The following is a 23,335-nucleotide window of genomic DNA, read 5'->3' as shown; positions in this document are numbered from 1 at the left end:
CATTGGCTAGGAACACAGATGTCTTTTAAGTAGGGCACTGCGTGGATGATTCATCTCTAGCATATCAAAAGAATGTGGAGTAAGTAATGTTGTCAGAGTGGACCTGAAAATATACTATTAGGTCGATGATGTGCAAGTGAGAATGTTTTTCTATGAAGGGTCACATATACAGAGCAAGTTGGTTCTTGAGCAATTTAACAAAACATAGATGGTTGCTGTTTAAATTAAGAACAGGAAACACATAAGTTAACTGTATATACACTAAAAAAAAAAGTAGTTTAATAAAATGTGAAGATTAAGAAGGAAAACTGAGAAAGAAGAGAAGGGACTAAAATGTAAATAGATGCCAAGGAAATGGGGAGAAAAGATAAAGAAGGAATAAGAGGAGGAGATGGTACAATGGGAAGATGATTTACTGAAAGTTATTTAGGTTTTTAATACCCACTATCTACTATAATAATGTTCTAACTCCATGTGGTAGATATTATACCCATTTCACAGAAAAAGAAACTGATACTACTAGAGATTGAGTAATTTGCCCAAAATTACATTGATGGTAAGTGGTAGAACTGAAATTCAAACATTGAATCCACTTAACCCCTAGGAGGCACTGAAGCCAAACCATGTTACTGACTTCTCTAACATCTGTTTCCTCATCTGTAAAATGAGCTAGTACCTGTAAAGCTACTGGATACAGTAAGCTCAACAAATAATAGCTATCAACCCTTTGAAAAGGATTAGTTAACAGACTACTGATAACTACAGTTCTAAAGCCTCCTTGCCTCCGGGTCCAAGTTTGAGAATCAAAAACTCTCGGGCTTCCCTGGTGGCACAGTGGTTGAGAGTCCGCCTGCCGATGCAGGGGACGCGGGTTCGTGCCCCGGTCCAGGAAGATCCCACATGCCGCGGAGCGGCTGGGCCCGTGAGCCATGGCCTCCGAAGCCTGTGCTCCACAGCGGAGGAGGCCACAACAGTGAGAGGCCCACGTACCGCAAAAAAACAAAAACAAAAACAAAAAACAAAAAAAACTCTCTCTCGGGAATCCTAGATGTTTTGGCAAAGAATCCTCAAATCTACCAGGCACCAAATATTCCCTAGACTGAATCAACAATGTCTCCTACGTATACGTCCTACTAAATGTTAAATGTACATAGGTTACACTGTGACTAATTAAATATACATCAAGTTTAATTTCATGTGTCATTGTATCAGTAAGTATTATCTCTACCAACAAATCCTAAAAACCACAAAGGGAGTCTTTGTATTCAAAAAGCCTGGGAAGGACCAGGAGTGTAATCCTTACAGTATTCCACACAGAGGAAGGGAGTGAGAGCAGCCAGTGAGACCTACATGTGACCTTTCTACCCCTTAGACTAAGGATCCTCACCTCTGTCTCCTTAATGATTATCCTCCCTCCTATCCATTCTTTTCACAGCAGAGATAAGAGATTTTTTCCTAATGGCAATATTGATCCTGTCACTTTCCTACTTAAAACCATTTAACTGGCCCCACTGCCTTCAGACCAAAGATCAAACTCCAGCTGGGCATAAAGATCCTTGTATGATCTGGGCCCTCCTTAGCCATCCACGCTCCACCAGACACGGGTCTAAACTCCAACCTATTGAACTGCTTTCACTTCCAAGGACAAGAGCTCCTTCTTGCTTTCCTACTTTTCTACTTCCTGTTCTTCCTCCTTTCCACTCTTCAGGGCTAGTTTCTCAGAATTTCACATCCTGGCTTTGATATTTTTTTCTGCGTGGAGGCATCTCTGAATCTCTTATGAAGGTGCATTAAAGGTTCCTCCCTGGGCAGCCTATAAGACCCCCATAGCATTGCTTACATTGCATCACAATTGCCCCATAATTAGATTCTAAGCTCCACGAGGATGGAGAACATCTTTGATTTGTCCTCCAGTGCTTACTACCATACACGGCACATAGCAAGCACTGAATAAACATCTGCTGAATACATTTTAAAACTCCATGAAAAATATCCTATTTTTCTGTGCTCAAAGCACAGTTTTTGGTTGTTGTTATTTGTTCTGATTTTTTGCTTTTGTTAAATTTTAATTCCCTGTTGAAGAAAACCACGCATCAACAAATCTATAGTCAGAGCCCCAAGCCACAGACAAGGAAGTGAAGAGAGCAGGGTCATTAAAAGTGACCTCAAAGAGTCAATAGCCCCGGCAAGTTCCAGGGTCCTTGGCCAGGTCTCTTACCCTCACCTCCGGGCTTTCCCTACCTAACCAGTGGATTTAATTCTAGTTGCTCAATTTTTCATTCCTGTAAGAACTTCAAGGTCCCTCAGTAAGCTTTGTATGGAGCAGGTGACAAAAATTAATTAATAGTTCAATGGGCATTGCTTTAAATGTACTATGATTTTAACGTGGAATCTGTATAATACCTATCCCTAAGGGTATACAAACTTTCAAAACCCTTTCAACGTCTCTTCAAAATGCATTCCAAAAAGAATTAGGTTATGGCATGGATTATAGCCATTTTGCAGGTGGAAACCAGAAGACAGAGAGGTCAGGGATAGTTTTCTTTTGAACACATAAAAGAAGGTTTTGAAAAAGGGATATTTTCTTTCTCTAATCCCACTTCTTCCCTTTTGCCATCATACAGACTTCTCTCATACCATGTTTTTTTTATAATTTTTTTAAATTTTTATTTTATTTATTTATTTATTTCTTCGGCTGCGTTGGGCCTTTGTTACTGCGCACGGGCTTTCTCTAGTTGCGGCAAGCAGGGGCTACTCTTCATTGTGGTGGGCAGGCTTCTCACTGCGGTGGCTTCTCTAGTTGCGGAGCACGGGCTCTAGGCGCGCCGGCTTCAGTCATTGAGGCACGTAGTTGAGGCTCAGTAGTTGTTGCTCACAGGCTCTAGAGCGCAGGCTCAGTAGTTGTGGTGCACGGGCTTAGTTGTTCTGTGGCATGTGGGATCTTCCCGGACCAGGAATCAAACCCGTGTCCCCTGCATTGGCAGGTGGATTCTTAACCACTGTGCCACCAGGGAAGTCCCTCTCATACCATCTTTAATGCTTTATTGTGTTTGGATTTTTGTTTGTTTTTGTTTGTTTTATAAATCTTTCTTCTTCTAAACTTTATGCTCCTTGCAGGCAGACGCTAGGTGTTACTTTTCTTTTTGTCCCTACTTTTCTTTTTGTCCCTAGCTTAGGTTCCAGACTTGTGCAGACATGCAAACAATGTTTGCTGAAATGTTTCCCCAACTCTTAAAAGTTCTCTGCTAACTGTGTTCTTAGGCTGTCAGGTAAGCAACTCTGTCTTTATCAAAGAAAAACCTTAGTTTCAAAAGAAACAAGTATTTCCTGATTTTTTGATTTTCACTTTAACAATAGAGGACCTACTTAAATATATTTTTCAAATACGTAACTCCTAGATATTAATGCAGATAGATGCAAATCTCTCTGGAGATTAATGGGTTCCTGCCACATCTTAAAGGAGGCTGCCAGAGAGAGAGGAGCAGCTGAAGGTTTTGTAGGGGCTTAGTCACATGGTTCAATAGTAACAGAAGGGAATGAGTAGAGAAGAAAAACAAAAATAAAAACAAAAGCAACCATTCAATTAGTCCAGATGGAGAAAAACAGCCCATAAGCTAATTGATTATAGCTATCATGACAGCTGATTACAGTGTCTGCCTGTAAAAACACAGGGCCAAAAAAAAAAAAAAAATGCACACAAAAAAATGCACAGCTCCATTTGGCTGCCTTTCATTGGTTCAATGGTGAAATTCCATCCAAATAGATGATGCAGTGCAATCCAGCCCTTCTTGGGTAATAAAGTGAACCCAATGATGTTTCATGGTGGGAGGTCTCGTCAGCTGAGCAGCCTTGCCGACTGCGGCTTGGATTGTCTTGGGAGCTAAGTGCTACATCAGTCACACTTCTGTGTATAAAGGCAGACCTCTGGGATACTTCTTTTCTGTGCCGAAGTGGCTTAAAAGCGATGACACTATTAGGGCTAAAGATCCACTGTCAGGCAAACCATCTGCATCTAGGTGTTTCTTTAGGATTGAAGATAATTTGCCCTCAAGCCTGCTCTCCACTCCCCCTGATGGCCCATGACTGCTAGTGGCCCATTCTGCTCAAGCAATTACAAAGACAAATGTAGCACATGCCCTTGGGAGGAAAGATAGATCATAAATTACAATTACAGCAAATTACAACGCAGTGCGCTGAATTCTTTGATGGTGCTCTTGGGGCCCAAAGGAGGCACACACTTTTGCTGTTGGGCAATTGGGAGTAGAGAAGACTTCTCAGAGCAGGTCTAGAACTGGGCTTCTAAAGTCAGTAAGATTTTTTCAGACATATGTAAAACACATAGCACTGGATCTAACAAAGATTAAATTTTCAAATAAAGAAATATTTTGTTATTTATGAAAGTAATACTATTACTATTAATTGGGAGGGAGAGTGTTTTGGCAGGGAAACAACACACATGAAGGCAATAAGAAACATCCCGTGCTGGATACGGACTTCCCTGGTGGCGCAGTGGTTAAGAATCCACCTGCCAATGCAGGGGACACGGGTTCGAGCCCTGGTCCGGGAAGATCCCACATGCCGTGGAGCAACTAAGCCCGTGCACCACAACTACTGAGCCCACGTGCCACACCTACTGAAGCCTGCGCACCTAGGGCCCATGCTCTGCAACGAGAGAAGCCACCACGATGAGAAGCCCGTGCACTGCAATGAAGAGTAACTCCCGCTCGCCTCAACTAGAGAAAAGCCCGCACACAGCAATGAAGACCCAACGCAGCCAAAAAACAATAAATAAAAATAAATAAATAAAATAAATACATTTTTTAAAATTAAAAAAAAAAAAAGAAACATCCCATGCTGGAAACAAGGAACAGTCCTTTGTGGCTAGAAGAGGAGGGGAGTGACAATGGAATTCTTGGTTTAGCGAGATGACTTTGTTGGCAGAGTGGAGAGTGGATTGATAGGTTAAGAGAGGGAGATGGAGTCAGGAGACCCATTAGGCAGCTGCTACAAGAAGTTCAGTCAGGATGAATGGGACTACCCTCTGAGGGGACAGTACGAGGAAACGTTGCCCTGGGGTAAGAAGAATCAGCAGCAACCAGGTTCTAACACATTGCAAGGCCAGCTTGTGCCTCCCGGGCCAGGCCAGTCTCCGTCACATTCATGTCCAGACACCTGCAACCAGGGCTGGTTTAGTTCTTAGTCTCTGGCACCTATAGATGCTAGAGCAGCAGTTCTCAGCTCTGCCTGCACCTCACCTGGGAACCACTTTTATAATGTAGGTGCCTCAGCTCCACTCCAGACCTACTGAATCAATCCCTGGGCAGATCTCCACTTATTAAGTGCCCCACACAGCCAGAACTGAGAACCACGGCTCAGCAGTCAGGCACAACAGTGACTCTTATTCAGTGCCTTTCTCAAAAAGTCTCCACTTGTGTGTGCCTGGCTGTGGGGACACATGGTAGCTGGATGGGGATGCCCCTGCACCAGGCTGATCATTCTAGGGAAGGAAGCGAGGCCCTACCACTATGTGACTTGAGTGTCTCGCTCTTGAAAGCTTTGAAAATGCCTGTGAACACACCCAAATGAGGGGTTCCAAAAGAATTTAGGGGGCTGACTCCACAAAGGCAGAATAGAATATAGATTCTCAGTTACCCAGTGACCATCAATAATGATGCAGGAGAAAACAAAGATCTTAGCCTTGGTCCCCCATGATCGGACTGGGTAACTTCCATAAGTTTCACCTGTATGGTACACTCTGACTCTGCAACCAGAACTCTGCACACTGGAGACAAGACAATCATAGTGAAAAGAATGACATCCATCTGAATTATGTCTCAGTAAATAAAATCGTTTCAGTTTCCCAAGCTGTTAATCTACAGAAGATACTACGCTAAGTACATTGCATTCCTTATCCTGTTCAAGACTCTCCAAAACCCTAGGAGAGAATTCTTAGATTCAAAACCCTAAGGCTTCCCTGGTGGCGCAGTGGTTGAGAGTCCGCCTGCCGATGCAGGGGACACGGGTTCATGCCCTGGTCCGGGAAGATCCCACATGCCGCGGAGCGGCTGGGCCCGTGAGCCATGGCCGCTGAGCCTGCGTGTCCGGAGCCTGTGCTCTGCAGCGGGAGAGGCCACAACAGTGAGAGGCCCGCGTACTGCAAAAAAAAAAAACAACCCTAGGAGAGAATTCTTAGATTCTACAGATGGAGAAATGAGATTCTGAAAGCCCAAGTAACTTGGGAAAGCTTACCGAGCTAGGAAGCGACAGATCCAACCCTGAACCCAGATCAGATCAAACCCGTATGGTAAACACCACTCTTACTGCTTACATGTCTCCAGGATTCGTAGCCCATTTTGGAATGTAACCTCCTTGAGACCAAAGGCTAAGTAAAATTTAGGATTATCTTTGAGTCTCTCCCTTAGACCTCCTCTACTTTTGTTTTTTGAATTACTGGATTTTTTGAGAGAATAAGGTCAGGTAAATTCTGTCAATATCAGGCCCCTCCCTCCTGCTGCCCACTGGGTCTGAACATCCTCAGTGGAGGCAGCATTCAAGAGGCTACCTCTGCCAAGTGCAGATCCTGTTCTCTCAGGGGAGAAAACAAACTACACTGGGAGCCTGAGAGTCCTTTCTGCATTTAGTGTATAAATCTAGTGAGCATATTAGTTACTTTTAGAAGTGAAGCTGGACACTCAGGGAGAATTTTGATAAGAAAGGAGTAGCCGGGCCTTTAGCACATGAGACTCAGAGTTCAATGACTTGTTCAAAGCCAGCTTTTAGTAGACATGTTTTTACCTATTATTCTGGATATTTTATTATGTCCAGGAAGGAAGAGAAAGGGAATAGTTATGGGCAAGGCTATAAAGACACTGAGACCGCAAAACTGAGATCCGTGTCAATGCATGAGTTCATTCATTCAACAGATATTTATGACTGAGCAACTAACTGTGGGCAGTTTTTTATTTGTGTGGTTCCAACATGCATGAATTTCCACTGCTATGGTTTAATTAAGGAACACCAGCTCCCTGACAATACGATTCAAATTTTGGTGACCACAATATATTAACTGTGAGTGAGTGAGTACATCATAAACTTGCTCTTAGCTCTTTGTTCCACAAATCACTACATAGTAACAGATGCACATCATGATCAGCAACTCATCACGGTCACTTCTTTCAAAGTCTGCTGGGAATGGGTCACTGCAGACCTGTTGTTCAGTTCACACACAGACAGCAAAGCATGTAGTTCTTTTGCCGCCTCATCTCCTAGTGGTAAGCCCACATGCCATTTTACAGAAATGGATAATCCAAAGAAGGAATTTGCCAGCGACGATGAAAGTGCAGCATAGAAACAAAAAGTGACAATGCTGTAAGTGAAATTCAAATGGAACAGTGGAATTTTAGAAGACATAGCTGATCAGGGGAATGTTGACACTGCCACCCTTTGAGAAAGACCAGATATGCAGCCAGGGGAACTTACTAAAGGCAAATGTAGGAACATGAATGAAGAAAGAGGTTGGGATGAAAAGGATGAAGATGTCCCAGAGGAAATCACACTGGCAAAAAAGTGCACATTAAAAGAACTCTGACATATTTCATAACATTGAAATGGATAAAAGGTTGGAAGCTGATCCAAACCTAGAAAGGAGTGACAATTCACTAAGGCATAGGAAAGTTCAATATCTTAGACAATGGTATTTTTTCCCCACTGATTATTCAGATGTCATCTTTATGACCTCTCCCTATGATGCAAAAGCAAGGACTGCTTGTATTAAGTGTCAGGCATCAGAAAACACAGTCCCTGAGGAGCTTCAAGATGGTGGAAGAGTAAGACATGCAGATCACCTTCCTCCCCACAAATACATCAAAAATACATCTACACGTGGAACAACCCCTACAGAACACCTACTGAACGCTGGCAGAAGACCTCAGACTTCCCAAAAGGCAAGAATATCCCCATGTGGTAGGGCAAAAGAAAAAAAGGAAAAACAGAGACAAAAGAATAGGGACGGGACCTGCACCAGTGGGAGGGAGCTGTGAAGGAGGAAAGGTTTCCACAAACTATGAAGCCCCTTCGCGGGCAGAGACGGTGGGTAGCGGACGCGGGGAGCTTCAGAGCCACGGAGGAGAGCACAGCAACAGGGGTGTGGAGGGCAATGTGGAGAGGTTCCCGCACAGAGGATCGGTGCTGACCAGCACTCACCAGCCCGAGAGGCTTGTCTGCTCACGCGCCCAGGCGGGCGGAGGTTGGCAGCTGAGGCTCGGGCTTCGGTCAGATGCAGGGAGAGGACTGGGGTTGGCGGCGTGAACACAGCCTGAAGGGGGCTAGTGCGCCACAGCTAGCCGGGAGGGAGTCCAGGAACAAGTCTGGAGCTGGCGAAGAGGCAAGAGACCATTGTTTCAGGTGCGTGAGGAGAAGGGATTCAGAGCACCACCTAAACGAGCTCCAGAGATGGGCGCGAGCCGCGGCTATCAGTGCGGACCCCAGAGGCGGGCATGAGACGCTAAGGCTGCTGCTGCCGCCACTAAGAAGCCTGTGTGCGAGCACAGGTCACTATCCACACCTCCCCTCCCGGGAGCCTGTGCAGGCCGCCACTACCAGGGTCCCGTGATCCAGGGACAACTTCCCAGGGAGAACGCACCGCGCGCCTCAGGCTGCTGCAACATCATGCCGGTCTCTGCCGCCGCAGGCTCGCCCCACACTCCGTACCCCTTCCTCCCCCCGGCCTGAGCGAGCCAGAGCCCCCGAATCAGCGGCTCCTTTAACCCCATCCTGTCTGAGTGAACAACAGATGCCCTCAGGCAACCTACACGCAGAGGCGGGGCCAAATCCAAAGCTGAGCCCCAGGAACTGTGCGAACAGAAAAGAGAAAGGGAAATTTCTCCCAGCAGCTCAGGAGCAGCAGATTAAATGTACAAAACAACTTGATGTACCCTGCATCTGTGGAGTACCTGAATAGACAACGAATCATCCCAAATTGAGGAGGTGGACTTAAGGAGCAAAGATATATTATTTTTTCCCCTTTTTCTCCTTATGTGAGTGTGTATGTGTATGCTTCTGTGTGTGATTTTGTCTGTATAACTTTGCTTTTACCATTTGTCCTAGGGTTCTGTCTGTCCATTTTATTTTTCTTCTTTCTTTTTTTAGTATAGTTTTTAGCACTTGTTATTGATGGATTTGATTTTAGGTTTGGTTAGTCTCCTCTTTCTTTTTTTTTATTACTTTTCTAAAATTCTTTTTTATTTTAATAACTTTATTTTACTTTATTTTATCTCCTTCCTTTCTTTCTTTCTATCTTTCTTCCTCTCCCTCTCTCTCTCTCTCTTTCTTTCTTTCTTTCTTTTCTCCCTTTTATGCTGAGCCATGTGGATGACAGGCTCTTGGTGCTCCAGCCAGGCATCAGGGCTGTGCCTCTGAGGTGGGAAAGCCAAGTTCAGGACACTGGTCCACAAGAGACCTCCCAGCTCCACGTAATATCAAACGGCGAAAATCTCCCAGAGATCTCCATCTCAACGCCAAGACCCAGCTCCACTCAACGACCAGCAAGCTACAGTGCTGGACACCCTATGCCAAACAACTAGCAAGACAGGAACACAGCCCCACCCATTAGCAGAGAGGCTGCCTAAAATCATAATAAGGCCACAGACACCCCAAAACACACCACCAGACGTGGACCTGCCCACAAAAAAGACAAGATCCAGCCTCATCCACCAGAACACAGGCACTAGTCCCCTCCACCAGGAGGCCTACACAACCCACTGAACCAACCATAGCCACTGGGGACAGACACGGGAAACAACGGGAACTACGAACCTGCAGCCTGTGAAAAGGAGACCCCAAACACAGTAAGTTAAGCAAAATGAGAAGACAGAGAAACACACAGCAGATGAAGGAGCAAAGCAAAATCCCACCAGACCTCACAAATGAAGACGAAATAGGCAGTCTACCTTAAAAAGAATTCAGAGAAATGATAGTAAAGATGATCCAAAATCTTGGAAATAGAATGGAGAAAATACAAGAAACGTTTAACAAGGACCTAGAAGAAGTAAAGAGCAAACCAACAGTGATGAACAACACAATAAATGAAATTAAAAATTCTCTAGAAGGGATAAATAGCAGAATAACTGAGCAGAAGAACGGATAAGTGACCTGGAAGATAATATAGTGGAAATAACTACTGCAGAGCAGAATAAAGAAAAAAGAATGAAAAGAATTGAGGACAGTCTAGGAGACCTCTGGGACAGCATTAAACACAACAACATTCGAATTATTGGGGTCCCAGAGAAGAAGAGAAAAAGAAAGGGACTGAGAAAATATTTGAAGAGATTATAGTTGAAAACTTCCCTAATATTGGAAAGGAAATAGTTAATCAAGTCCAGGAAACACAGAGTCCCATACAGGATAAACCAAGGAGAAACACGCCAAGACACATATTAATCAAACTCTCAAAAACTAAATGCAAAGAAAAAATACAAAAACAGCAAGGGAAAAACAACAAATAACATACAAGGGAATCCCTATAAGGTTAACAGCTGATCTTTCAGCAGAAACTCTGCAAGTTAGAAGGGAGTGGCAGGACATACTTAAAGTGATGAAAGGGAAAAACCTACAACCAAGATTACTCTACCAGCAAAGATCTCATTAAGATTTGACAGAGAAATTAAAACCTTTACAGAGAAGCAAAAGCTAAGAGAATTCAGCACCACCAAACCAGCTTTACAACAAATGGGAAAGGAACTTCTCTAGGCAGGAAACACAAGAGAAGGAAAAGACCTACAATAACAAACCCAAAACAATTAAGAAAATGGGAATAGGAACATACATATAATTACCTTGAATGTAAATGGAATAAATGCTCCAACCAAAAGACATAGATGGGCTGAATGGATACAAAAACAAGACCCATATATATGCCGTCTACAGGAGACCCACTTCAGATCTAGAGACACATACAGACTGAATGTGAAGGGATGGAAAAATATAAAACATGCAAATGGACATCAAAAGAAAGCTGGAGTAGCAATTCTCATATCAGACAAAATAGACTTTAAAAGAAAGACTATTACAAGAGACAAAGAAGGACACTACATAATGATCAAGGGATCAATCCAAGAAGAAGATATAACAATTGTAAATATTTATGCACCCAACATAGGAGCACCTCAATACATAAGGCAAATACTAACAGCCATAAAAGGGGAAATCGACAGTAACACAATCATAGTAGGGGACTTTAACACCCACTTTAACCAATGGACAGATCATCCAAAATGAAAATAAATAAGGAAACACAGCTTTAAATGACACATTAAACAAGATGGACTTAATTGATATTTATAGGACATTCCATCCAAAAACAACAGAATAGACACTCCTCTCAAGTGCTCATGGAACATTCTCCAGAATATATCATACCTTGGGCCACAAATCAAGCCTTGGTAAATTTAAGAAAATTGAAATCGTATCAAGTATCTTTTCCAGCCAAAACGCTATGAGACTAGATATCAATTACAGGAAAAAATCTGTAAAAAATACAAACACATGGAGGCTAAACAATACACTACTTTATAAGCAAGAGATCACTGAAGAAATCAAAGAGGAAACCAAAAAATACCTAGAAACAAATGACAGTGAAAACAAGATGACCCCAAACCTATGGGATTCAGCAAAAGCAGTTCTAAGAGGGAAGTTTATAGCAATACAATCCTACCTTAAGAAACAAGAAACATTTCAAATAAACAACCTAACCTTACAACTAAAGCAATTAGAGAAAGAAGAACAAAAATACCCCAAAATGAGCAGAAGGAAAGGAATCATAAAGATCAGATCAGAAATAAATGAAAAAGAAATGAAGGAAACAATAGCAAAGATCAATAAAACTAAAAGCTGGTTCTTTGAGAAGATAAACAAAATTGATAAACCATTAGCCAGACTCATCAAGAAAAAAAGGGAGAAGACTCAAATCAATAGCATTAGAAATGAAAAAGCAGTAACAACTGACACTGCAGAAATACAAAGGATCAAGAGAGATTACTACAAGCAACTATATGCCAATAAAATGGACAACCTGGAAGAAATGGACAAATTCTTAGAAATGCACAACCTTCTGAGAATGAACCAGGAAGAAATAGAAAATATGAACAGACCAATCACAAGAACTGAAATTGAAAATGTGATTAAAAATATTCCAGCAGGGCTTCCCTGGTGGTGCAGTGGTTAAGAATCCGCCTGCCAATGCAGGGGACATAGGTTCGATCCCTGGTCCAGGAAGATCCCACATGCTGCGGAGCAACTAAGCCCGTGGGCCACAACTACTAGAGTCCACGCAACTAGAGCCCATGCTCTGCAACAAGAGAAGCCACCACAATGAGAAGCCTGCATACCACAATGGAGAGTAGCCTCCCCTCTCTGCAACTAGAGAAAGACTGCAAGCAACAACAAAGACCCAATGCAGCCATAAATAAATAAATAATTTTAAAAAAATCTTCCAACAAACAAAAGCCCAGGACCAGATGGCTTCACAGGTGAATTCTATCAAACATTTAGAGAAGAGCTAACACCTATCCTTCTCAAACTCTTCCAAAATATACCAGAGGGAGGAACACTCCCAAACTCATTCTACGAGGCAACCATCACCCTGGTACCAAAATGAGACAAACATGTCAGAAGAAAAGAAAACTGCAGACCAATATCACTGATGAACATAGATGCAAAAATCCTCAACAAAATACTAGCAAACAGAATCCAATGGCACATTAAAAGGATCATACACCATGATCAAGTGGGGTTTATCCTAGGAAGGCAAGGATACTTCAATACACGCAAAGCAATCAATGTGATATACCATATTAACAAATTGAAGGAGAAAAACCACATGATCATCTCAATAGATGCAGAGAAAGCTTTCAACAAAATTCAACACCCATTTATGATAAAAACCCTCCAGAAAGTAGGCACAGAGGGAATTTTCCTCAACATAATAAAGGCCATATATGGCAAACCCACAGCCAACATCATCCTCAGTGGTGAAAAACTGAAACCATTTCCACTAAGATCAGGAGCAAGACAAGGTTGCCCACTCTCACCACTATTATTCAACATAGTTTTGGAAGTCCTAGCCATGGCAATCAGAGAAGAAAAAGAAATAAAAGGAATCCAAATCGGAAAAGAAGAAGTAAAGCTGTCACTGTTTGCAGATGACATGATACTCTAAATAGAGAATCCTAAAGATGCTACCAGAAAACTACTAGAGCTAATCAATGAATCTGGTAAAGTAGCAGGATGCAAAATTAATGCACAGAAATCTCTGGCAGGCCTATACACTAATGATGGAAAATCTGAAAGTAAAATTAAGAAAACACTCCCATTTACCATTGCAACAAAAAGAATAAAATATGTAGGAATAACCCTACCTAAGGAGATAAAAGACATGTATGCAGAAAATTATAAGACACTGATGAAAGAAATTAAAGATGATACAAATAGGTGGAACTATATACTATGTTCTTGGATTGGAAGAATCAACATTGTGAAAATGACTATACTACCCAAAGCAATCTACAGATTCAATGCAATCCCTATCAAAGTACCACTGGCATTTTTCACAGAACTAGAACAAAAAATTTCACAATTTGTATGAAAACACAAAAGACCCCAAATAGCCAAAGCAATCTTGAGAAAGAAAACCGGAGCTGGAGGTATCTGGCTCCCTGACTTCAGATTATACTACAAAGCTACAGTAATCAAGACAGTATGGTACTGGCACAAAAACAGAAATATAGCTCAATGGAACAGGATAGAAAGCCCAGAGATAAACCCACGCATATATGGGCACCTTATCTTTGATAAAGGAGGCCAGAATATACAGTGGAGAAAAGACAGTCTCTTCAATAAGTGGTGCTGGGGAAACTGGACAGCTACATGTAAAATAATGAAATTAGAACACTCCCTAACACCATACAGAAAAATAAACTCAAAATCGATTAAAGACCTAAATGTAAGGCCAGACACTATGAAACTCTTAGAGGAAAACATAGGCAGAACACTCTATGACATAAATCACAGCAAGATCCATTTTGACCTACCTCTTAGAGAAATGGAAATAAAAACAAAAATAAACAAATGGGACCTAATGAAACTTCAAAGCTTTTGCACAGCAAAGGAAACCATAAACAAGATGAAAAGACAGCCCTCAGACTGGGAGAAAATATTTGCAAATGAAGAAACTGTCAGAGGATTAATCTCCAAAATTTATAAGCAGCTCATGTAGCTCAATATCAAAAAAACAAACAACCCAATCCAAAAATGGGCAGAACACCTAGATAGACGTTTCTCCAAAGAAGATATACCGATTGCCAAGAAACACATGAAATAATGCTCAACATCATTAATCATTAGAGAAATGCAAATCAATACTACAATGAGATATCATCTCACACCGGTCAGAATGGCCATCATGAAAAAATCTACAAACAATAAATGCTGGAGAGGGTGTGGAGAAAAGGGAACACTCTTGCACTGTTGGTGGGAGTGTAAATTGATACAGCCACTACGGAGAACAGTATGGAGGTTCCTTAAAAAACTAAACATAGAGCTACCATACAACCCAGCAATCCCACTACTGGGCATATACCCTGAGAAAACCATAATTCAAAAAGCGTCACGTAGTACCACCATGTTCATTGCAGCTCTATTTACAATAGCCAGGACATGGAAGCAACCTATGTGTCCATTGACAGATGAATGGATAAAGAAGATGTGGCACATATATACAATGGAATATCACTCAGCCATAAAAAGAAACTAAATTGAGTTATTTGTAGTGAGGTGGATGGATCTAGAGTCTGTCATACAGAGTGATGTAAGTCAGAAAGAGAAAAACAAATACCGTATGCTAACACATATATATGGAATCTAAAAAAAAAAAAAAAAAAATGGTCTTGAAGAACCTAGGGGCAAGAGGGGCATAAAGGCGAAGACCTACTAGAGAATGGACTTGAGGATACGGGGAGGGGGAAGGGTAAGCTGTGACAAAGTCAGAGAGTGGCATGAACATATATACAGTACCAAACATTAAAATAGATAGCTAGTGAGAAGCAGCCGCATAGCACAGGGAGATCAGCTCAGTGCTTTGTGACCACCTAGAGGGGTGGGATAGGTAGGGTGTGAGGGAGGGAGATGCAAGAGGGAAGAGACATCGGGATATATGTATATGTATAACTGATTCACTTTGTTATAAAGCAGAAACTAACACACCGTTGTAAAGCAATTATACTGTAATAAAGATGTTAAAAAAATAATAATAGACAAGAATAAAAAGAAAAACACAAACAAAAAAACACAGTCCCTGCCCTTTGCTGGTCTTACATCAAACAAATTAATTCTATAAATCTGTGATCAATTGTTCTGTTTAATGGGAGTGTTAGCTTAGCTCAGACTATCCATAAGGGATTTAGAGAGGAATTGTGGGAAGGTAATTAGTAGGGGGTTGGCTATGGAGAGAATAAAATAGCAAAGGAAATGTTGGGAGGGGGTGCTCCCAGTCTGAGGAGAATGCAAATCCCCCAGCCCAGCAAGTCTACTTCCTGTCCCACAGGCCCAGTGATGAGTGACTCTGAGCTGGTTTTTAAACTGGCTGCCAACAGTTCAACTGGTAATGTCAGACACATGTTAACTGAAATCAGAATACAGAGATACAGGTTAAGATTCCTTCTCAAAATAATCCAGAAACTGAAAATGCTACCAAATGCCACTCTCGGCCAACTTGTGTGAATAAAGTTTCTTAAAACCAGTACAAAGTGTTTGGATGCAGATCTCCAAAGCTATGGACATGCAAAGTAGCATCTGGGGCTGCGAAAGTATGCTCTTCAGGAAATCAAGTCACGGGAGTGTATGAAATGACACATCTGGTTTTAGGCAGTGGCTGTGATTTTTAAGTCCACAATGTATATTATGTTGGGTTGTTTTGTCTATCATAAAATGTTTGAACTTTCAATTTATTGCTGCTACCGAGGAAGATTACAGCTATGTGATAGGCACGTGGATGCCCCCAGGAACACAGCTGGTAAGAGGTGGACGGCTCCTTGGGATTCATCTCGTCCAACCTCTGCAGTTAAATTTAGTCTAGAGAGGCCAGCTGTCTAGTTCCACAGTCAGATTTCTGCCTCACAATAACAACAGCCAACATTTACTGAGTACTGTGTGCTAGGCACAGTGCTGAGAGCCTTATATAGGAAGCGTTGCCTCTTTAAATCCTCACAGATCCGTGAAATAGTTGCTGTTAGTATTACCATTTTATAATGTGGAAACAGGCTTATGTTATTCAGCTAACTTAAGCTAAACATGAGGGAGCTGCGATCTGAAATCAGGTAGAATGATCTGAGCTGACATTCTTAACCACTAAGCTAAGACTGTTAATAAATGACCTTTTCTGGATAATTAATCATATGTCCCCAAATAAGGTAATCATGGTCCCTGTCCCCTAGAGGACTTTAGAGTCCAGCTTTCCAAATACAACTACTAATTTGTAAACCACCTTACGAGGTAAGTGAAATAATTTCCATTTTGCAAATGAGGAAACTAAAGGCACAAAGTTCAGTGGCTTCCCAAGGTTACATAGCTTATAATTGGTGAGAGTGGGACAGTCTATCGGTTCTTTCAGACCCATAAACCTGCCTCCCTGCATAGAACTATCCTGTCCCTCAGCAGGCTCTGGCTATTTGAACAGAACCTGCATACATCAAATATCTGACCTGAAATCAATGTGGATCCAGGCATTTCCGGAACCCATTTAAGTCAGCGGCAAGAATTTCACATTCTTAAATTTCTCTCTGTGATATACAGCAGCAACAGTCCAGAAGCTCACATGAGGCAGGTTTATTATGAAGAGGCTAATGGTGAATCGAACTCTTGGAGTGTGGTTTGAGGGCGGAACTGAGGCGGCGGAAGAGAAAAATTCACCGATTCTTATTCCCCCAGAGCATAGACAGCAAGAGACAAGAAAACAGAGCCGCCTTAAGAAGATGCCTGCAAGCTGTGGGCGCTAAGAAAAGGCCGGCATTGCAGTTCTAGGGAGGGAAGGGGAGGGGACTCTGCCGTCCTCTTTCCATTTTCTTGGCCACAATTCCCCACTGGTCTGTCAAGAGAAATGGGTCTGAGAAAAGCAGCATGATTCTCACCACAGCTCCTTAGCCAGTTTACAGAGGTTTTCAGCATCGCAGGCAGCTGCTTCCCAAATTCAGCTCTGCTCCCCTCTTCCTGGTTGAGTTTACAGTGTATCAACTCCGCCTGCCAGCACACAGTCCCAGTGCTCTTGAGCTGGGGCCAAAGTCTCCGAGGAGTGAAGCAGGTGGGGCCACCTTCTCAGGCTAGTGGCAGAGCTAGTTTGAGATGCTTTGCCACACAAAAGGGCCAATTTAAGAGACGGGATTACTTTCTCCATTCCACCCTTTTAAAAGCAGGAACAAATCACTTTCCAGATGACTGTTTCACTCACCTCTCTCTCTTTCTCTTCTCAGCTAAAAACGCCTTAGCACTGGAAAGGTGGTGGACCTGGACGCCTGCCTGGGGAGTCTGCTGAAAGGATCCAGGAAGACTTCTTCCCCCCAAGTCCCATCCCACCCTCCAGCTTAGCCCCGGGTGTTTGAAATTCCAACACTGAAGTGTTAGTCCTGTATCTTCTTTTAAAATGTAGAAGAGAGTAAACAAAGTTATTCACACTGTAGAGTTAATTCTTCAGCCGGCTGGCTGGAATCTGCCGGTTCCCCCAGGCCAGGAAATGCCTGCTTACATCAGCCTTCAGGCAGGAAGAGTATTCAAAAAAGGATAGTTTAGGGATGTAGAACTTTTAATTTCACCTTTTGGGTGGCAACACCAAGTGTCCAGAAACTATGTTCCCTAAGTCTGAGAAATCAACCCCTGTTTTCATTTCTATTAAACTTGGAAATCCCCTACTGTCAACATCAAGACCTTGTAGTTTAAACTCATCTTGATAATCCGAGGATGAAGAGCTAAAATTTGGAAATTAGGATGATTTTTATTCTTACCTAAAAGCATTTTCCAAATATGCTTAAGGATTCTTAATTTTCATGTAGATGCAATTTTCTTTCTGTTTTGATCTGTACGATATATGCATGTGAAGCTAAGGTGCAGATACTGCTATTCATGTGTTGATTGATCGATCAGTTGCTAAGTGGAGCCCAGACATTTAAATTTCCTCTCTCAACTGTTGATCATCATTACAATCCAGTTGAATAGGGCACTGTTTCCCTGCCCTCTCTGTTGCTACTCAAATCAGATGTTATGGTCACCATGGTAACCACCTACTCTTTCTCCCTGTTATTTCATTCATTAAACTTAAAGTGCACAGGCTAGAAAATATTATGATTTTTTTAAAAAAAAACTCTAATAGGAATCAATCAAGCTCACCTAAGACAGGGAGTCATTTCAGTGTAAATGTTTTATTTAAAAAATCAGTTGAAAACATGTTCATCAGAAACAAATCATCACTAGGAAAACAGAACTGAGGGGTTGAATTGTCTCAATTGTTTGGAGATTTTTTAAAATGTTCAAAGTGGTTTTCAGGGATAAAGTGGGATTATCACTGACACTTCTAACTGGTCTTAATGGAATGGCTGCCTTGATGGGCTTGAAAGCTGTGGGAGTCTCAGAGGTTGTAGGTTGGGTCATAAAATGAAACAAGGTCTGTTTAAACCACACCTATGGGTGTAAAAGTGTATTTTTCTGTATAAATTTCTCTCCCTCCCCACACAAAAACATTAGAGAAAAAGTAAAAAAATGTTTCCTTAAAAGCAGTACTTTGCTCATTTGTAAACAATTAATATTGACTGTCGATCATAGTTCTAGATGCAAGGGAGCAGGCTGAAATCAGATGAGTCCCTGAGGCTGGAGCTAGGAGTCTGGGCAGGGAGACAGATAATCAATGAAACCCCCAGAAGGATGGGGGCTGTTCAATCACAGAGCGTGTCTCTATTAAGCACCACTATTTGACCACCATTTCCAAGGCAGTCACCCACAAGTGGGAGTCTATCACTGAGGCAAGTCAGTTGTTGCACATCCTGTGGGAGACCACATCCGCCTAAAAACACAGTGCATTGAGGAGTTTTCATCAAGAATCCTCTCTTTCTCTTTCTTTCTCTCTCCAGGCATCCTGAAATGTTGCCCCTTTTGGCTCCTAGAAACAGACAGTAAGACCCCTACAGATGAAAAATCTCTTCCTGCCCACAAATGTCTACCTTGTCTAAGACAGGTGTTTTGCATCTTCCCAATCACCAACATGGATGGGAGATAATTGCAAAACGACTCTCCCACCATCACCAAATTATTATTTCTAACAGAGAAATTCTGGTTTGCAGGGACCAAGGCTCTCCATTTCCTCTGCTCACTGAGGTTGCGATTTCACTTTCAAACTGAACGGGTTTATTTTAGAGCCTCTGCACAGAAAATCTCACCCAACGTGATCAACAAATCTACTTATTCCCTGGTTGAGACTGCCTGGGGACAAATTTTGAGTGTAATGCTGATTAGTAAGCCGCACTGGACCCTCTGAACAGACTTCAGGGACCCAGGGACCATCCTGAGTAGAGACCACTGTTAATTGTCATTCACAGCCATGACCAGCTGGTCCCACCCACCTTCCATTCCCCACCTCCCAGGGCTCATATGGTTTGCAGGAATGAGGTTTATAGGGAAACTAGTACAACAGGACGCCTTTGTACTGTGAGTGATGCCAAACTCTGACATCAAGAAGGCCTGGAATGCTCATTGTCATTTGCTTCCCTTTGCCCATCTGCTGGCTGCCTCATCCTCCCCAAAAGCTCCCAAGGTTTCTTTGTGGCTTTTCCAAAAGCTTCCAGCTTCCTCTTCTATTCGAAAGTCTTTCCAATTCTAGTATCTTCTGTGCAAAATAGAAAAAAGGGTGAGGGGCACAGAATGTAAGACTAACAGATTTGGGATTTGATATAAAGCTTAAGGCTACGGGGTCTGGAGACTTGATTCTAGTCCCACCTCAGCCAAATCCAACTGGATGCTTTCAGTCAAATCACTTACACTTAGTTTTCTCATCTGTCAAAATGCATATTTAATGAGATCAAACAAGAGGAAGTGCTCTGGAAAGTTAAAACTTTGGTACAAACGTCAGATGCAACGGAACTATTATACAGTAGAACTCATACTATAGTTTTGAGAAGATTTCAGACAAAATCATGGATTTCAGAAGGCATATAGCCTTTACTTCATGCCATCACAACCCTCCTAGTGATCTAAGTTAGAAACTTCAGCCTCAAGCCTTGATTCCACATCTAGTGAGGTATTAATCAATCCCATCAATTCTACCTCCAAACCGTCTCCCTAGTCTGTATGTGGTCCCTCTTTGTTACCACTGTCATTGCCATGAATGAGGCTCTCTCAGAATTGGTTCCCTCCCTCTAATCTTACCTTCTCTCAATGCATTAGCCACAGCAGCAGTCAGAAATCTCTTTCTAAAATGGTCAACTGATGTTGTCTCTCCTCCATTAAAATCTTTTGCTGACACCTCATCAACTACAGCATAAAGCCTACGTTCTCAGTGAAGCACATTACTCCTTCCACAAACTTGCTCTCCTGATTGATAGCCTCTCTTCTCACTGTCTTCTTCCTGGAGAACTGGTGGCTTTGCACAGATAGCTCTTTCTTCCTTTTTGTCCATTGACTCTGTTCATTCTTCTAACACATGTTCAGACACTGCTGCCACTGGGAATCCTCCTGACCTTCTCAGACTGGGTTAATGACCACCCTGCTATTCCCACAGCACCTTCTACATACCTCGTATTCCAGTATTTCTCACATGATCCTGAAATGTTTTGGATTGTTGCTTTGCTGAAGGTACAACTGGTAATACCCAGTGTAGCATTTCCGATGGCCTGGTTTTACTGAATCATGAAAAACTCAGCACAGATCCCTGGACGCATCTGACAGCTCTGGGGCAAGGAACCATCCCTACCTTACTTTCGGTAATGGCCTATGTCATAATGGCAACACCCTTGGCTTAAGCCTGAATCACAGACTCCTCCTCCATGAAACAGATTTAGTTTCGGGGAACACGTCTGGTTCCTCCACTTTAAAACTGAACTGAACAGGAACTTCAGAGTGTGTATATCAGTGGTGGCAAAGTAGTACCACATAGTTACTTTGCCCAGATGTAAGTTAAGGTCAGTAGAACACTGTTGCCCTGGTTTTGGTTCTTTCCTTCTACAATGTAAGGATAATCGTAACTTCTAGTTAGGTAGCTTCCAGGTTACTGTACTGTGAAGATCTCTTAATAAATTATTCTAGACAATGCTAGGTTAGAAACAGTTCCACCCAGGAGAGGGGTGTACAAGCATATCTTTCCTGTGCATCAGCTGTTTAGCAGGCAAAGGTAGAAGGCTTGAATTCTCCTGATGTTTTGCCCTAGTCTTATTCACTCATTGCTATAAAGGGTAGTATTAACAGTTATTCTGAAAATGTCTCTAAATACAAAGTCTAATGCTGGGTAACTTCCATTCAAATCCAAAGCCAGAAAAGGAAAGGTGACTTACTAGGCATAAGTTTCGGGAGGCACTTAAGTGACAATTAATGAAAACTCCAAGGAAGGTAGAGTTTTCCAAAATCATACGTCAAACGATAACGCCTGTGTGGGACAGCCCAAGCCTTCCTGAAAAAGAAACACCCCAATCCTCCCCAGGTTAATTATGCTTACTCATACAGGAATTACATTTCCTTAGCCCCTGAAGCTGGGCATGACACCCTGGGGCCTGGGGACAGTTTACACTTAGAAGGACTTGCCAAAATTGACTACACAGTACATAACTTTGCATTAAGTCCTCCAAACCAGCCTGACCAGTCTTGAGCTGAAAAACACAGGATCATCCTTTTCAGTGCTACTGATAAGGAACTCAGCAATAGTCAATTCAGTGCAGCTTCAGAGCCTTTAGACTACATTCTGGGCAAAGGAGAATCAGCAAATTTTACGCACCTTGGGCTTCCCTGGTGGCGCAGTGGTTGAGGATCTGCCTGCCAATGCAGGGGACACGGGTTCGAGCCCTGGTCTGGGAAGATCCCACATGCCACGGAGCAACTAGGCCCGTGAGCCACAACTACTGAGCCTGTGCGTCTTGAGCCTGTGCTCCGCAACAGGAGAGGCCGCGACAGTGAAAGGCCCGCGCACCACGATGAAGAGTGGCCCCCGCTTGCTGCAACTGGAGAAAGCCCTCGCACAGAAACGAAGACTCAACACAGCCAAAAATAAATAAATTAATTAATTTAAAAAAATATTTATGTACCTTAATAATTGGGTGTTTTACAGTGAAGCTGAGTTGTCCATTTCTATACAGATTCACTTACTGCTAAATGAACATATGACCATTTAAATATGTCTTCATTTAAGAAGAGAGAGCATGATACTTTATATACCATAATGTCAGATCAGAAACCATGCAACCTGTATCTGAGAATTAAATTGCTTTTTAAAACCAAAAGTAAAACAAAACAGGGCTTCCCTGGTGGTGCAGTGGTTAAGATTCCGCCTGCCAATGAAGGGGACACGGGTTCGATCCCTGGTCTGGGAGGATCCCACTTGCTGTGGAGAAACAAAGCCCATGTGCCACAACTACTAAGCCTGGACTAGCCTGCGAGCCACAACTACTGAGACCACATGCCACAACTACTGGAGCCCGTGTGCCTAGAGCTCGTGCTCCGCAACAAGAGAAGCCACTGTAGTGAGAAGCCCACGTACTGCAACAAAGAGCAGCCCCTGCTACCGCAACTAGAGAAAGCTCACGCGCAATAACGAAGACCCAAACGCAGCCAAAAATAAATAAACTATAAAAAAAAACAAAACTTTTTTTTTAATTGCAGAAACAATACAAATTCATGATGGAAAAAAACATGAGTTTTATTTAAAGAAAAAATATTAGGACAAAATAGATATTAACACCCAGGTCAATCATTGAGAGCGCTTTGTTTAGTTCCTTCTGTGAATTTTTTTTTAACAAAGTTGAGATCACACTGCACAAAAAAATTTGCACTTTACTATTTCATATGCTGTATACTGTACACATTTTCCTGTGTTTTAACAGCTCCTTGTCCAGAACATTTTAATGGTTCTTTTTTTTGGGGGGGGCATGCTGCAGAGCATGTGGAATCTTAGTTCCCAACACCAGGGATTGAACCTGCGCCCCCTGCAGTGGAACCTTGGAGTCTTAACCACTGGACTGCCAGGGAAATTCCTTAATGATTCTTTAAAATCTTTCTGAGTGAATTCCCTGGTGATCCAGTGGTTAGGTCTCTGTGCTTCCAA

The 23,335-nt window shown here is 42.4% G+C and overlaps 1 protein-coding gene across 14 annotated transcripts in view; it reads right to left on the bottom strand.

Annotated features, from left to right (window-relative positions):
• DLG2 (discs large MAGUK scaffold protein 2) overlaps window positions 1-23,335 on the bottom strand; it is a 929,335-nt gene that overhangs the window by 227,710 nt on the left and 678,290 nt on the right. The window contains exon 1 of one of the 14 annotated variants that reach the window (XM_060018181.1): window positions 20,821-21,053. The exons of the other annotated variants lie outside the window; for them this stretch is intronic. Within the exon in view, the coding sequence (XP_059874164.1) occupies window positions 20,821-20,908 (88 nt within the window). The 5' untranslated portion in view covers window positions 20,909-21,053. Of the gene's footprint in view, window positions 1-20,820; window positions 21,054-23,335 lie in introns of those variants that run through there. 14 annotated transcript variants of the gene reach the window in all.

The sequence above is a fragment of the Delphinus delphis genome, chromosome 8, assembly GCF_949987515.2.
Source record: "Delphinus delphis chromosome 8, mDelDel1.2, whole genome shotgun sequence".
NCBI classification, from domain to species: Eukaryota; Metazoa; Chordata; class Mammalia; order Artiodactyla; family Delphinidae; genus Delphinus; species Delphinus delphis.
This window is presented reverse-complemented; position numbering and strand designations above follow the sequence as displayed.